General features: G+C 54.3%; 1 protein-coding gene across 2 annotated transcripts; it reads left to right on the top strand.

Moving 5' to 3' along the window:
- Positions 1–14: 14 nt before the first annotated feature.
- Positions 15–14151, top strand: PITX2 (paired like homeodomain 2). 2 transcript variants are annotated; one of them, XM_039710758.1, is made up of 5 exons: positions 15–148; positions 2444–2499; positions 9858–10121; positions 10829–11034; positions 12845–14151. In XM_039710758.1, the coding sequence occupies exons 2-5, from the start codon at positions 2454–2456 to the stop codon at positions 13406–13408; spliced, it is 1080 nt and encodes a 359-aa protein (XP_039566692.1). In that variant the 5' UTR covers positions 15–148; positions 2444–2453; the 3' UTR covers positions 13409–14151. The 2 variants fall into 2 exon arrangements, with proteins under 2 accessions (XP_039566692.1, XP_039566693.1); XM_039710759.1 differs by lacking the exon at positions 9858–10121 and having other exon boundaries at positions 12845–14135.
- Positions 14152–14739: the final 588 nt, after the last annotated feature.

Genomic DNA, 14739 nt, shown 5'->3' with positions numbered 1-14739 from the left:
CGGGGGCGCGGGAGGGCCGGGGAAGGAGGGAGCCAGCGGCGGCTCCGCGGCCCCGCAGCCAGCGCAGGAGCCCGGCGCGGCCCCGCCGCCCCCGCCAGCCACAGGCACCAGCAGCGAGAGAGCGGGGCGGGCAGCGCAACCGGCCCCGGTGAGTGCGGGAGGCTCGGGGGATATCGGCGGCACGGGCGCGGGGCTACGAACGCGGCAGGTCCGGGCTCTGCGCACCCCAGGACGAGCAGCGGGACCGCGGGCCGGCCGGGCAGGGTCCTGCGGGCTCGGGTTGCTGATGTCCTCCCGGGCGGCTGCGGCCCGTCCCGCGGCGCTGCCGGCGAGGGAAGCAGCGCTGCCCCCGCGCCGTTCGCCCGCCGTGCTGGTCCCACTGCCCATGGAGGGCGCCGAGGAACCGGCCGCGCAGGCAGCGCCTTCCTGCCGCGGAGACGCGGACCCGGGCGGGGGGCGGCAGCGGCGCCGGCACGGGCTCGGGCTGCCCGAAAGCGATGCGGGCGGGTCTGCCGAGCCGGCCGCGGGGTCTCCCACCGGCACCGCCAGCGGAGAACGGCGGGGCAGGGCTGCCCCGCGGGCACCGCGGAGGGGTAGGCCCCGCACGAACCCCCCTTTCGTTTGAGAGCCAGCGGCCGCGGGCCTCTGGCGGAAAGCCTCCCGCCAAAATCACGGACCGCAGCATTTCGGGCGGTGAGATCCTTGCCAGGCGACTCCAGTTTTTTGGGGATTGTAGATTTTTAATTTTTTTTTCCCCGAAATAACAGTGATAGATACCTATAAAGAAAAAAAATATTCCTGTTTTCCTGTCCGCGCCCTGCAGCTGCTCCGAGCAGGTTGCTGCTGAGAGGGCCCGGCCGTGGAGAAAGGCAAGGTCGCACGGCTGGTGCGTTTGCTGGGGCTGTGGGCGCGCAGAGGTGCGGAGGTATTTAAATCTGAGTACTCGGAGAAAGGGAAGTGGACAAGCAAGTGGAGTTGCTTTCGTTTGTGTCGCCGGGCTGGAGACAATAGGAAAACGCTCCACTTGGCCCCGTGCTGCGATGTGCCTTGCAACGAAAATTAAGAGGATACGGAGAGGAGAAAGGGAAGGAGCAATACGGGTGAGGAAGGAATAATAATAATCCCTTCGAAAAAGGCACTTTTCTCCGAGGAGACCGGCATTTCAGTAGAGAGGAAAAACTTCCCCTCGGTGTCGGGGAGTGTGCGTGGGGGGAGCCGTGTGTCTCCACTCGTGAGATAAATCAGCCATAGAGGCAGGCCGCGGGGGAGGGCATTTGTCACGCAGGACTAATCCTGACGGAGACCGATCCCGAAATAAGGACCATCGGCGAAGAATTAAGGTTCTCTTAATCGCCTTCGCGATTAATTTAGGCACTGCTCGTGTGCTAGGCCCGGCTGCTGGAGGGAGCGGAGTTCCTCCCTGGCGTCATTCATCTGGGAATATAAATCGCCATGTCACGACACGACCACGAGGAATCATAAAAACCGCACCTTCCCCTTTCCTTTCCCCACTTTTTTTCTTTTTTTTCTTTTTTTTTTTTTTTTTTTTTTTTTTTTTTTTTCTTTTTTTTTGGTCTTTTTTTTTTTTTTTTTCTTTTTGCTTTCCTCTCCTTTTTTGACGGCTTTATCCTGCTTGCCCGGTGGAGGGTGGAAGGGCCGGAGCCTCGGGGCCCTTCTCGGTGGGTGCTGTGTCTGGCGCTGCTCATCCCAAACATGCCTCGGCTCCAGGCTGCCGGATTTCTAAGCACCAGCTAATAATGCGCCCGGTCCAGACATTAAAAAAGAAGCGAAGAAGAAGAAGAAAGATTACCGAAATGATGGTGACATGCAAATTTCCCTCGAAATTATCATAAGTAAACATTTGAAGCCTGGACTAATAAAATCCCATCTGTGTTACTTCATATCGAGTTAGTAGAGAGCTGTGATAATGAATTTTGTAATATCTCACGAACAGACATCTCAATCAGGCACTAATCCTGTGATTTTACTGCCTGACCTCTCAGATAGAGGGAGGCGGCGGTGGCGGCCGGGGAGCGCGGAGGCGCAGCCGCTGCCGCGCAACTTCCGCCGCGGTGGGGGAGCGGCTGCTGGTCCCTACTGTCCCACGGCACCCCTGCCACCGGGGTCGGCCTGTCCCACGGCTGAGCACGGCGACGAGGTTAGGGGACTCTCCTACGCGTGCCCAAATAATTAGAGGTGCAAGGAGGCCGGAGGGTTCGACGGGCTGGGAAACAGCCACGGGTGTTTGCGCCTGTCCTGTGGTGTGACTTTGGTGGGACCTGAGGCTGAGGCAAGGACAGGGGACACTGCGCGTATCCCTGGAAAAGATGCGCCATTCAGCCCCCGTCGTTGCGACGTAGCTCCCGGGGCGGCTGTGTTTCGGGTTTTTGCATGTATCTTTCAATCCCAAAGTAATTGTTTTAAAACAATTCATCTTTTGCAGATAACGGGTAATGGAGTCCAACTGCCGCAAACTTGTCTCCGCCTGTGTTCAGCTAGGTAAGAGACACCCCGGCCCGCCGGGCCGGGGGCACAGCGGCCCCGCTGCCGTGCGGAGCGGTGCGCGGGTGGGCAGCCAGGCGGGCCGGGCCCGGGGAAGCGGCGTCACCTCCGCGAAGGGCCGCGCAGCGTCGGGCGCTGACCACCCAGTCACCTCTCCCCTGCGCCCCTGCGCCGTGTCCCCGTCCCCAGGCGTGCAGCCCGCCGCCGTCGAGTGTCTCTATTCCGCAGGCGGACATCTAACGGGGAGATGAGCGGGAGGGCCGCACGGAGCTCGCCGGCAGAGCGGTGTCCGGTCCGGCGGCCGCCCCCAGCGCCAGTGGCAAGCGGCGGCGGCTCCGCGCGGCTCCGCGGGCGCGCTGCGGGGCGNAGCCGGGCCCGCCTGCGCGGCGCCAGGGCGCCCTCTGCTGTCCAACGGCGGCGCGCCGGGCGCCGCTTGCGCCGGGAGGTGCGCGGCCGCGGGAGAGGGAAGGGAAAGGGGAAGGAAAGGGGGTGCGCGCACTCCCGCGGCTGCGGCCGCGCAGCGCCTCCCGCCTCCAGCGCGTGTCCCCCAAAAAAAGCATGGCTGTCAGCGCGCCGTTTAGACAGCCGCAGCGTCGCTCTCGTATTTATTTTTATTTTCTATTTTTTGACACCACCCCCTCGCCGTAAACAAGCCGCCAGCCCTCTCCTGCCCCCAGAGGTAGGCACCCCCACAGGGCTCCGTCTGCAGCAGAGCGAGCTCCTGTCTCTCTTCCCCTGCCCTTTTCAGGGGGTCTGACAGGCGAGCCCGAGGGGTGGTAAAGAAAAACAGCAATGCAAACATATTACAAAGAAGAAAACAAGCGCTCTGTATTTCGAGAGACTGTTTAATCCAAGATAAACGTAATTTTGTTTAAATAAAATACATTAACCTGAATTAATAATACAGGAAACTAGAGTGAATTAATAATGCACGTATTCCTGGTCTCGTGGTTAAACACTTCCTTGTAAGAATACTGTATTAACCCTGTTTGGCCAAACAGCTCTCTATTTCTCAAATAACATCCAATGATTTCAGGAGAGGCCACATCCCCTTCTCGAGTCCACCCGCCCCCGGGGACTTTAGGCAGGATTTGCTAGCTGGACATCAAAACCCCTAGAAGAAGAAACGCTTAAGCTAAAGGAAGGTTAGCGAGCAAAATCCGGGGTAATTCCAAACGCCAAAGTATTACGAACCGATAATTTTTAATCCCGGAAACATACACGATATTAAATTGTGCACAAATAGGCTTTACTAGAGTCTGGCACTTTTTTCCTCGGCCAGTAATAAGTGTTAAATAATGTGGAAAGGAAGGGTGACATTGCTTTATATATGGTTTGCAAATAAGAAAGGCCTTTTTACCCTCCCCTGCCTTTTCTTTCCGATGAACAGGTGGTCTTAATCAAAGCCCTTAGCACGATCTAATGGGAAAGTGGGGACCTTTCTGATATAATAAATTTATGAGCCCTTCCAAGTCAGCTTTATTCGACTAAGTATTTATAAAAGTAATATCCACATATGCTCCCTGACACGGTAACTTTAACTTCCTCTGCCGAGAAACAAATGGTTATTTTCTTAAACATCAATTATGAACCTGGATTATTGTAGTACACGCAAAATTTCCTGCCTTGTTACCGTACCAGCCGGTCTGATTTTTACTCGCCGGGCTGTAGGGGAAATTGCTATCTAAACACCTTTAATGCCATTAATTAAAACATACGTCCGAGTCCAAGAAGCAACGGCGGTATTGCCTGACCATTAAAACGCTCCCATTTACGGGGAAGGGAAGCGCGACGACCTCGGATACGGATATATCCCTGCCGATATGGGAATATATTCCTGCAGATATGGGGATGAACCCTGTGTGCTGCCTCAGTCCCTGCGACGGATAATGGCAAGTCCCGAGACGCCCTGAGCTGCTCGGGCGACTTGCTGTAAATCGTAGAAATCAAGGGTGTTTTCTCGTGGTACCGGCGGGGTTTGTTGGGTCTTGGTTTTGATTTGCTTAAACCCGCGCGGTACTCGTTGATTTTTGTCTTACCTGACCGTAAGGATGTCATGCTTTGGTATTTAGCTTGCAAGAAGTCTGATGCTTGGGGCTGGCTGGGGGGAGGCGGGGAAGGAAGCAGGGGTGATTGGGGACCCCTCTCTGTCACATTTCAGCTTTGGAAATTACGAGGGCGGTGAGGTAATTTCGCGAGATAGGCACCGTCGGTGGCCACGAGGAGAACGATCGCTAACTAGAACCACTGGCATTAAGAGCAAAACATGAGACTGTTTTGTCAAATCGATGGTTCTGCGAAAGGAGGAAACGAAATTCAGTAGGAGACCCTCCAAAACTACACGGCATGCCGGCTTCCCGCGGGGAATGGGGCGCAGAGCGGGAGGGCTGTTCCAGAAGAAACGAGTCCGAGGCCATGCCGAGGAAAGGAAAATGGGAAAGTATGAAAATATTATTGCAGCCTAGAGTGTCAAACGCAGCCCGCCGGGTGTCAGATTTCTTCAGAGAGACAGGAAAATTGCTGCTGGGTGACCAGTCCCACAAAATTAGGAAAACTTCAGCACATGCTTCAGCAGACCCACAGCACTTGTAAATGGTTGTCGGTGGTGGGTTTGTTTGAGTAATTTTTATGCAGGGTGAAAGGATGCTTAAGGTGTTTGTGTGTACGTGTATATATATATAATCTATACGATTTGTTAGGTCTGTGAATTCTACTTAAGGAATCCTTCCCTGTAATTGATAATCTGGGTATTGCTGAAACAGCATCTTCCAGCATAAAATGTTGAAATTACATTCCGTCTTGTACCACCATTCAGCATTCCAAATTGATTGTTCCAATACTATCAAAAAAAAAAAAAAAAAAAAAAAAAAAAAAAAAAGAAAAAAAAAGAAGAAATTTGGTCTGACTATTCTGAATGTAACTGAACATTCTTTTCAAAAACAAAAAGTTAAAAACCTAACGCTGATTCAGCTTTCCAATCAGACCGGCTGGAGACACTGCAGTGTGCAAAGCAAAGGTCGCCGGTGCCTTTTTTGAGCCCCGGGCCGAGGTGGGCGCGCAGGCTCTGCCCCGCGGGAGGGAACGAGCGAGCGCGGGGGGGCGAGGCGGAGCCGGAGCATCGCTGCCGCCGCTGGGCCGCCAGGCAGAGCCGAGCGGCACCCTCCCCTCCACACGGCGTGGCCAAATTTGTCCCCGGAATTGTGACCCGAGCCGCGGAGCCGGGACGTTGCCAGTCCAGGGCGCAAGCCCTTCGCTGGTGCGCTGCCCCTGCGCGGCGCCTCGGAAGGTGCGCGCCCCGCTCCGCACCCCCCGCCAAGCGCAAATTAGAAGTTATTTATTGCGCTTCGCTTATAGAATTTTCCCCCTCCGCGGTTGGCGTCTGAGAATAATATATGCAGCAGTTGTTAGCCTCACTCCAGGGAAAACTAAATGTATAACGAAAGCTTTTTCGTGAGCAGGAATATACTAACGGAACAATCTGATGTCTTCTTAATCCTATGTAAAAAGCTCTGTAGTCTTCCTAATATTGACTGAATGGGTAATTAATGGCTCTTCATCGAGGAGAATACCCGGTAATCCGAGATAGGCGAAAGACAACAAGCCAAAGGTAAAAGACAACAGGACTAGTTGGAGGCTCTACATAAGAACCAATTTATCCATTTAGGGGAGTATTACGCCTAGAAACAAAGAGGCGATAAAGGAAAAGTGGGAAAATAAATACCCGCAGTAGGTCTGGCCACCCTCCGGCATCCCCAACAGAGCCGCTCAGCTCCCGGCCCTGCTCTCGGCCCTCCTGCTTGCGGCACCGGGGCGGGCACCGGGCATCCCAAATAAACTCAAAAAACAGAGTGGAAAAACTAAAAAAAAAAAACTAAAAAAAAAAAAAAAAAGAGACACACACACACCAAAAAACCCCCCAACCAATCAACCAAGCAAACAAACACGGGAAAAAAAAAAAAAAAAAAAGAGAGAGACACACACACACCAAAAACCCCCCAACCAATCAACCAAGCAAACAAACACGGGAAAAAAAAAAAAAAAAAAAAAACCACCAAAACTCTCATGAAATTAAAAAGGTGATGAGGTGATGCGGAGCGGGGACCATCACCGATTCCCCATTTTTCGTAGGCGGCGGACGTCTCCCAGTCCATCGGGGCGCCGGGAGCGTCCCCGCAGGGCCCTTCAGTTCAGGGCGAAAAGGAAAGAGAGCAATTCCCAAAATAGTTTTGGGGTTTTCTTTGGTGATGGCAGCCACACGCAGCAGGCGCGGATGGTCGGTACGCGAGCGAGCTGGCGGGGGTGGCTTCATGGCCAGGACCCGGACCCGAGAGGCGCTGGGAACTTCCACCAGAAAAAAAAAAAAAAAAAAAAAGAAAGAAAATTTAAACACTTGACATTTTAATTGAAACCTTTACCGCTAATATATTACCTGGGTGACTACAATTAGGTTGTTTTTCGGTTGGCTGACAGCTTTTAAAATATTATTTCACTTGGGAAATAAAAGCTTCATCTCAGATTATAGGTGGGTATTTTTGGATTTACGTGATTTATGGTCACCATGACAACTAATGCTGTGTGGTAGCTCCCCTCCTGCCCGGGATGGGGGAGTTTTAATCAAAGGCACGTAAGGAAATGCCGACAGCCTCTCCCTTTGGGCTGCCGGGGCCCGGGCCAGTGTTGTGCGCTCCTTTTCGGGGCGCGGGGACGGCTGGAGGGTCTGTCACGCCTGTGGCCGTGGGACGCGGGGCTGGAGCGAGGGAAGACGCGATAGGGCGGTGCGGTGGCCGGGCCCTCCTCCTCCTCTCCCCGTTCTCTGGGGGAACGCGCCCCGTCAAACGTCCCGAGACAGCGCGGCTGCGGCTGGCGGGCACGGCGGGCACCGGCGCTCGCCCTGCGCGGGCATAAAGCGCGAAACAAGCACTCTGCGCCCCGCACGGGCGAAAGCACTTCTGGCTTCGAGTCGCGGAGGAAGAAGCCAGCACTGCCCCAAAATGACTAAAAATAAATTAATGCAAAAAAAAAAAAAAGGTGATGGGTGTCATCCAAGACAGGGATGCATTGCTCCGTCTGAAAATAAAAAAAGGGTGGGAAGGAGGAGATACCTCTGTATCACCTCTCCCTCTGGCTACCCCACCCCAGGGCTTTGCACACTTGTTTTCACCCCGACGTGGGGCTGGAGAGGGGCAGCGCCCCCCGCCAAGTGCCCCTCGCTGAGGGGCCGAGGCCGCGCCCGCTTGGCCAGGGCTGGGGCAGCCCCCTGCCCGCGATTTTGGCACGGTCCCGCCACGGGGAAAGGCCGGGGGGGCGGTTCTAGGTGCGGGACCACAGAGGTAGCGAGAGGTTAAGAAGGAACTGGGATATGATTGGTAAACAAATTGTGCAGAATGGAGCTGGATTCATATTGACTTAGTTATAGGTCATCTGCTGCCGGTGCAAAGGGAGGAAATATTTACTTTACACATATACTTTATGATCTTGGGGGAATTAGAGGAAATTCAATAAGAAAACGGCTAGAATCATTTTAAACCCCCTATTTAAAAGACTTAAGCAAATTAGAGTCTTATCAGATTAAAATCCACTACAAATGTAAGAGCATTGTCTCCATCGAAACGCTGTGGGGTCTGAGGAAAGAGATTCCTTGCCAAATCTCAGGGATAAAAACACGTCATTTAAACACCAGATAATGAGCAGAATGTAAATTAATTTAACCTTCTTTACTAACAGGCTGCGAAAGTAATATGTATAATTTAGCGATAACTAAGATTGCGATGGATGATACGTACCTCGAACGAGAATCAGCGACTAAGGAAGACCCTTGAGAGAGGTGGGGGTGGGGTGTGGCGGACGGGATGGGAGTAGGACACAGAAAAGTTTGGGCGCTGGGATGTGGATGTGTAGGGCCACATCAAGGGGAAGCTTTCGGTAACTTTTCAATACCAGTGACCAGCCAGATAAATTGAAGATAGCGACGCAAACCTGCATTTTCTGCTCCTGGGCTACTTCGGAATCCCATCCCTAAGACGGCCACAGCTCCGCTGGGCCAGTGTCGGCTCTGCGGGCTAGGGCTCGGGGACAGATTCCTCTGCCCCAGGAGGACCTGACCAGCATGGTAGGGCAACCTGTCCCCGCCTTAGTCGCGCGTGAAAAGCCCCGCACCTCCTTCCTGCGAGAGACGGCACCACGGCAGCCTCATTCCGGCGCCATAAGCGGTCCCACGAGTGGGGATTGCGGGACAGTGTAGCCCGTCCCTCTACTGCCACTGCCCGGGCGAGGGGTCAAATCCTGTCCCCAAACCTCGGAGAGGGGTTTGAGAAGTTTGTGGCCCGGTGTGGGACTTGGCCACATTCTGTAAACGGCTTGCGTGGGCTCGGGTTCGTGGGCTGCTCCGGGCGTCCCGGGGGCGCGGGATGGACCCTCCCGGTCCAGGAATGGTCCCGCGGATTACTGTGCAAGTAAGTGGTAAAACCGGGCTGGAAAAGCCTCCTTGGGGGCTAGCTTTTGGGAACCCTGTTGCAGGGAAGGGGCGGGAATGGTGGAACCAAGGAAGGGATTTTTCCCTCGTGTACCCCGCCTTTAGTGTGGGCAGAGGAAGGGCAGAAAGCCGGAGAGCGCGGGGAGTAGAAGAGCTCGGGGGCCTCCGAGCGCGGTGTGAAGCTTTCTGTAGCTGTGTCGCAGAGGGGAGGTTGTTGTCGTTTGTGTTTAATTGTCGCTGTTACCAGCACAAGGTCTGCCGTCTAACCGGCCGCGCCCCCGTCCCGCTTGTTTTCCACCCCGTCCATGAGGAGGGAATCGGGCTTTCCTCCACCCTACTGCAGCGGCTCTGGCAGTGCCGAGCTCCCCGCTCCTCACCGCCGCAGGTCCGGGAGCGCGGCGAGGCGCGGAGCGGACGCGCTCGGAGCCGCTCCGACGGGGTGCCCCGTGAGCCGGCGGCCCTGGAGGCCGGGCTCTCCAGGCGCGGTAGCGCCGCGGGGCACACCGGGCGGAGGTTTTCCGGGGGGCGGCTGTGCCCATCACCGGGAGAGCGCGGGGGGCGGCGCGGGGCGCGCAGGGCCGCGCGGGCGGGGGGCCGCCGGCCGGGGAGCTGCCGTGTCGCCGTGACGGCTCTTACAGGACCGGACTCGCCCGCTCTCCTGTCGCCGCCGCCTCGCCCCCCCGGGCGGCGGGGGCTTCGAGGCTCGCCGTGCCTCCCGGGCTCTAGTCGAACGTCGCTCGCCCCGGAGCGGCTCCCCGGCCGGCAGCCCTGACCCCCGGAGCCGCGGGGCTGCTCCGCGTCCGCGGAGGGGGCGCTGCGCGGACCCTCCTACACGTACCGACACCTACAGACACACGCACACCTTCTCCTATCGACCCCCCAGGCGCGCACGTAGACTTTGGCGTCCTTTTGCCGATGAACTGCATGAAGGACCCGTTAAGCCTGGAGCGCCTGGGAGCCGGGAATAAGCTGTGCTCCTCCTCACCTTCCTCCTCCTCCTCCTCTTCATCATCCTGCCATCACCACCAGCCCGCGCTGGCCATGGCGACGGCGCTGGCGCCGGGGCAGGCGCGTTCCTCCCTGGAGTCTGCCAAGCACCGGCTGGAGGTGCACACCATCTCCGACACCTCCAGCCCCGAGGCCGCAGGTAAGAGGGGGTGAGAGGCAGGGACCCCAGCCCGACGGGCGCCCCGCAGCCCTGTCCTGCTCCGGCCCGGCTGGCAGCCCCGCGGACCGCGATGCGCCGCCGCGCCTCTGGCCGGGAGCGTCCCGCACCCGAGCCGAGATGCGTTTTGTGGTTTTTCGCGTGCGGTGTCTGTGTGTCGGCGTAGAGGAAGATAATGACATGTGTGAGGATAGGCGAGTAGCATGTATACTGATAGGCGAGTTACATGGATACAGATCGGCAAATAACGTGGGATTTCACGGGCGAGTAATCTCGATACAGACGGACAAATAGGGGGATATACCGACAAAGAATATTGTTATAGGCGGGCGAATAACAACGGGTGTAGGTGAGCAAATAAAACGAATTACGTGTATGCAGACGGCAGAATGATACGGATGCACACAGGCAGAAAGCTTGCCTGCGGAGAGGCGGCTCTGTCCCGCTGCCCCGGCAGCGGCTGCTCCACCGGGAGGAGCTGCCCGTGGGTGCCCGCGGGGCGCGGAGGAGCCGCGGCGGCGGGAGGCCGGCGCGGGTTAATCATTACAGCATCGAGTCGCGTTCGGGGCAGTCTGCGGGATCCAGCAGCGCTGGGGACACGCTTTTCCCCAGCCGCTGGAGAGGAGGCTGAGGAGGCTGAGGCGCCCTCGTTTTCCGCCTTGTTTTTTGGTTGTTTCCCCCACTTACAGAGAAGGATAAGAGCCAACAGAGCAAGAATGAGGATGCGGGGCCCGAGGACCCCTCCAAGAAGAAGAGGCAGCGGCGGCAGCGGACGCACTTCACCAGCCAGCAGTTGCAGGAGCTGGAGGCCACCTTCCAGCGGAATCGCTACCCGGACATGTCCACCCGGGAGGAGATCGCCGTCTGGACCAACCTCACCGAGGCCAGGGTTAGGGTAAGTCCTGACACGGCACCCCGGCTCGGAGCAGCGGGGGTCAGGGTGGGCTGGGAAAGGGAAGGAGGGCTGAAATGTTTGCAGCTGCTTTCGATTTCGGCTTGTATGTAAACTCCAGAGCCTTTGCACAAAAGGAGAACAGAGCAGGACATTTCTGTCAAAGCGAGACAGATTGGGATTTCTCTCAGTGTCTCTGAAATATGGTTTGCTGCACGTTTTGCCCTCACCGTGCAATGCGTCTCTCTCCTTTTGATCGAAACGCTAATAAAAACATTAGCCAAGAAAACAACTTGGAACAGGCTGCAACCTGCGCTGTCTCTAATGAGAAAAAGATGTAAAATACACAAGAGCTTTTGCTTCACTCCGAGGCACTCCCAACGTGCCCTTCCTTGCATTTTCTATTTCTTTGGGTTTCACAATTCGACGAGCGTCTCTCTCCACCCTCTACCCCCCTCTGAGATTTATGGGACCATCGCGGCGCTGCAGAGATACCGCGGCCGGATCCTGCTCGCCGGCAAATACCGCGCGGGGGGAAAAAAAGAAAAACTACAAACCCCAACACACACACACACACACACACAAAGAAGCCTATAAACGGGCCGAACCTTCAGATTTTCGGAAACCGCACATAAATCCTCTCCGCGTGGTCGCTTGAGGAAAGCGAGACAGAGAGAACCGGGGGCGGCAGCGAGCGGGGCCGGCGGTGTTGGGGCCGGGGCAGCCCCGCGGAGGGAGCGGGGCCCGGCCGAGCCCGGTGTCTTCCCGCAGCGCTGTCGGTCGCGGAGCGGCTTCCGCGGAAGTTTTTGTATCGGTCCGCGCGGGGCCTCCAGACGGGCCCGGCCCCGTGGTGCGCCCGGGCGGCCGCCGCCCAGCGCGACCAGGGTGGGGGTTACCACAAACACCCCGGGGTGGTTTCAATACACACGGTAAGGCGGCTGCTGGCGGCTGCCCGACGGGTCAGACACCCAGATGTGGATTGGGAAAGGGCACGCTTTTCCCATTGTCTGCACGGGGAGGGTCCCTTAGATCTCATTTAGCACATTGTTAAATGGTGATTTTTCTTCTTTTTTTTTTCTTTTCTTTTTCATTTTCTTTTTTTTTTTTCCTATTCTTCCCCCCTCCAAAGAGCAGTCAAACGTGTTTGTTTAGAAAATCGTTTTCGGTTCTGGAAGCTCTCACGCCAGAGGAACTTGTAACTTTAACAAACTGAAGCAAGGATTTATTAGTTGCTGGCTTCCCTCTCCTTTCCCGTACCATTGCCTTAAATATTCCACGGGTTTCCAGGCGTTTTACTCTCGCTTTTGCACTTTTGTATTTTTCCTGGGTGGTTTCAGTACAGAGAAAGCCAAGAGAGAAAGGAGGGGGAAAAAAACCCAAAAGAGAAATTAAGAGGTGGGGGGCAGGAGAAAAGGGAGAGAATAAGAAGGAAGCGTTAGTCTCTGTGGCACGAATGAGAGCATCACAAATTATGGGGGGGGNNNNGGGAGGGGGAGCGGGGGGCCGTGGTGAGGGTGGAATTATGCGGCCACGAATCTGCCTTGATAAACCCCAGCGGCCCCGAGGATGCTCGGGTGTCTCGGCAGCACACCCCGGCCCAGCACAGGGCTCCAGAGAGGAGGAGGTGAACCTATACATGGAGATATATTCACACATATATACGTATACATTCGTACAAATTTTTATATATAACTTCTATACGGACAGGCTCGGCTGTTGCCCCGAGAATCTGCAAAGGGCTGCAGTGGTGGTGGTGGTGGTGATTCCTGACTAACTCGCATCTCCCTCCCTCCCTCTCCCCCCGTTTCCAAAGGTTTGGTTCAAGAACCGCAGAGCCAAATGGAGAAAGAGAGAAAGGAACCAGCAAGCCGAGCTTTGCAAAAACGGCTTCGGTCCGCAGTTTAACGGCCTCATGCAGCCCTACGATGACATGTACCCCGGCTACTCGTACAACAACTGGGCAGCCAAGGGCCTCACCTCCGCTTCCCTCTCCACCAAAAGCTTTCCTTTTTTCAACTCCATGAATGTCAACCCTCTGTCTTCTCAGAGCATGTTCTCCCCTCCAAACTCCATATCCTCCATGAGTATGTCTTCAAGCATGGTACCTTCTGCAGTCACCGGGGTGCCCGGCTCCAGCCTCAACAGCCTGAATAACTTGAACAACTTGAGCAATCCCTCCCTGAATTCTGCAGTGCCAACGCCAGCCTGTCCTTATGCTCCTCCAACACCTCCGTATGTTTATAGGGACACATGTAACTCGAGCTTGGCGAGTCTGAGACTTAAAGCCAAGCAGCACTCCAGTTTTGGCTATGCCAGTGTGCAGAACCCAGCTTCCAACTTGAGCGCTTGCCAGTACGCGGTGGACAGACCCGTGTGAAACATCCAAGTAGGAAACTGCGTGGGAATCCCTCCCCATTTCCCGCAGAGACTGAGAATTTCACTAGAAAGTAATGGGCACTAGAGAGAAAGAGAAAGGAGGAAAAATCAGAGGCAGAGAGGAAGAGAGAGAGAAAGAGAGAGAGGAGGAAAAAAAAAAGAGGAAACCACTGAAATAAGATAGTTCCTTTGTTTTCAAAGGACCTCCTACAGATTCGGAGATCTTTCTTTCACTAAGAGTGTTTCAACAGTTACAAGGACATATATATATATATATATATGGACAAATGTATGACTGGATATGACATGACATTTTAATGTTACTATAAGCTTGTTATTTTTTAAGTTTAGCATTGTTAACATAAAAATGACTGAAAGGATGTATATATATCGAAATGTCAAATTAATTTTATAAAAGCAGTTGTTAGTAATATCACAACAGTGTTTTTAAAAGGTTAGGCTTTAAAATAAAGCATGTTACACAGAAGCGATTAGGATTTTTTCGCTTGCGAGCAAGGGAATGTATATACTAAATGCGACACTGTATGTTTCTAACATATAATTATTAAAAAAATTGTGTGAATATCAGTTTTAGAATAGTACCTCTGGTGGATGCAATGATGTTTCTGATATTGCAATGTAAAACATGCCCTGTGTATAACATTTCGTACAATATTATTGTTTTACTTTTCAGCAAACATGAAAAAAATGTGTTTTATTTCATGGGAGTAAAATATACGGCATACAGTTCTGTCTGGATTTTTTTATTTACTGAGTCAAGCTGCGCAGTAGCAACTAGTCTGCAATGATTGACTGATAGTTGACACTGGATTTCGTTCTCTGGCAACGCGGGGTAGTACTTTTGCAATGCAAATAAATGCTGGCTCTTTTTTTTCCTCGTTAAAAAAAAAATCCCTCGCTCTAACGTTGCATACTAGAGAAACATGGGACGTGTACCCCTTGGGTCCTTTTATTTCCCCGCACTGCCCCGAGAAAATGGATTATTTGACATCGCTGGACTCGAGAATTACCTGCCACAAAGCTGCTGTATCTCGAGCCTAAATTTGTCCTGCTGTGAAAGAAGCTTTTATTACATTAAAGAAAAGGGAGTGCGGGGGAAAAAAAAAAAAAAAGTAAAAGCCAGCTTGCAAACAAACTGCTCCCGTTCAAAATAATCTGTCCCCTTTGCCGCCCCCTGCGCTCACCTTCTCTCCCTTCAGCGGGCAGATCCTTCATGTAATATTACATTTCTATTTCCAAATCCCCCTTTCAGACATGAAGAGAAACAAAGAGCAGCCCAAATAACCGCAACCCCGTGGAGCGCGGGGGGTG

Source organism: Passer montanus, unplaced genomic scaffold (assembly GCF_014805655.1).
Source record: "Passer montanus isolate IOZ18808 unplaced genomic scaffold, ASM1480565v1 scaffold23, whole genome shotgun sequence".
Lineage (NCBI taxonomy): Eukaryota > Metazoa > Chordata > Aves > Passeriformes > Passeridae > Passer > Passer montanus.
This window is presented reverse-complemented; position numbering and strand designations above follow the sequence as displayed.

Coding starts and splice junctions, on each gene's coding strand:
- PITX2 (XM_039710758.1), top strand. CDS start 2,454: ATGGAGTCCAACTGCCGCAAACTTGTCTCCGCCTGTGTTCAGCTAG. Junction 10,122..10,828: donor CTCCAGCCCCGAGGCCGCAG/GTAAGAGGGGGT, acceptor CCCCACTTACAG/AGAAGGATAAGAGCCAACAG. Junction 11,035..12,844: donor TCACCGAGGCCAGGGTTAGG/GTAAGTCCTGAC, acceptor CCGTTTCCAAAG/GTTTGGTTCAAGAACCGCAG.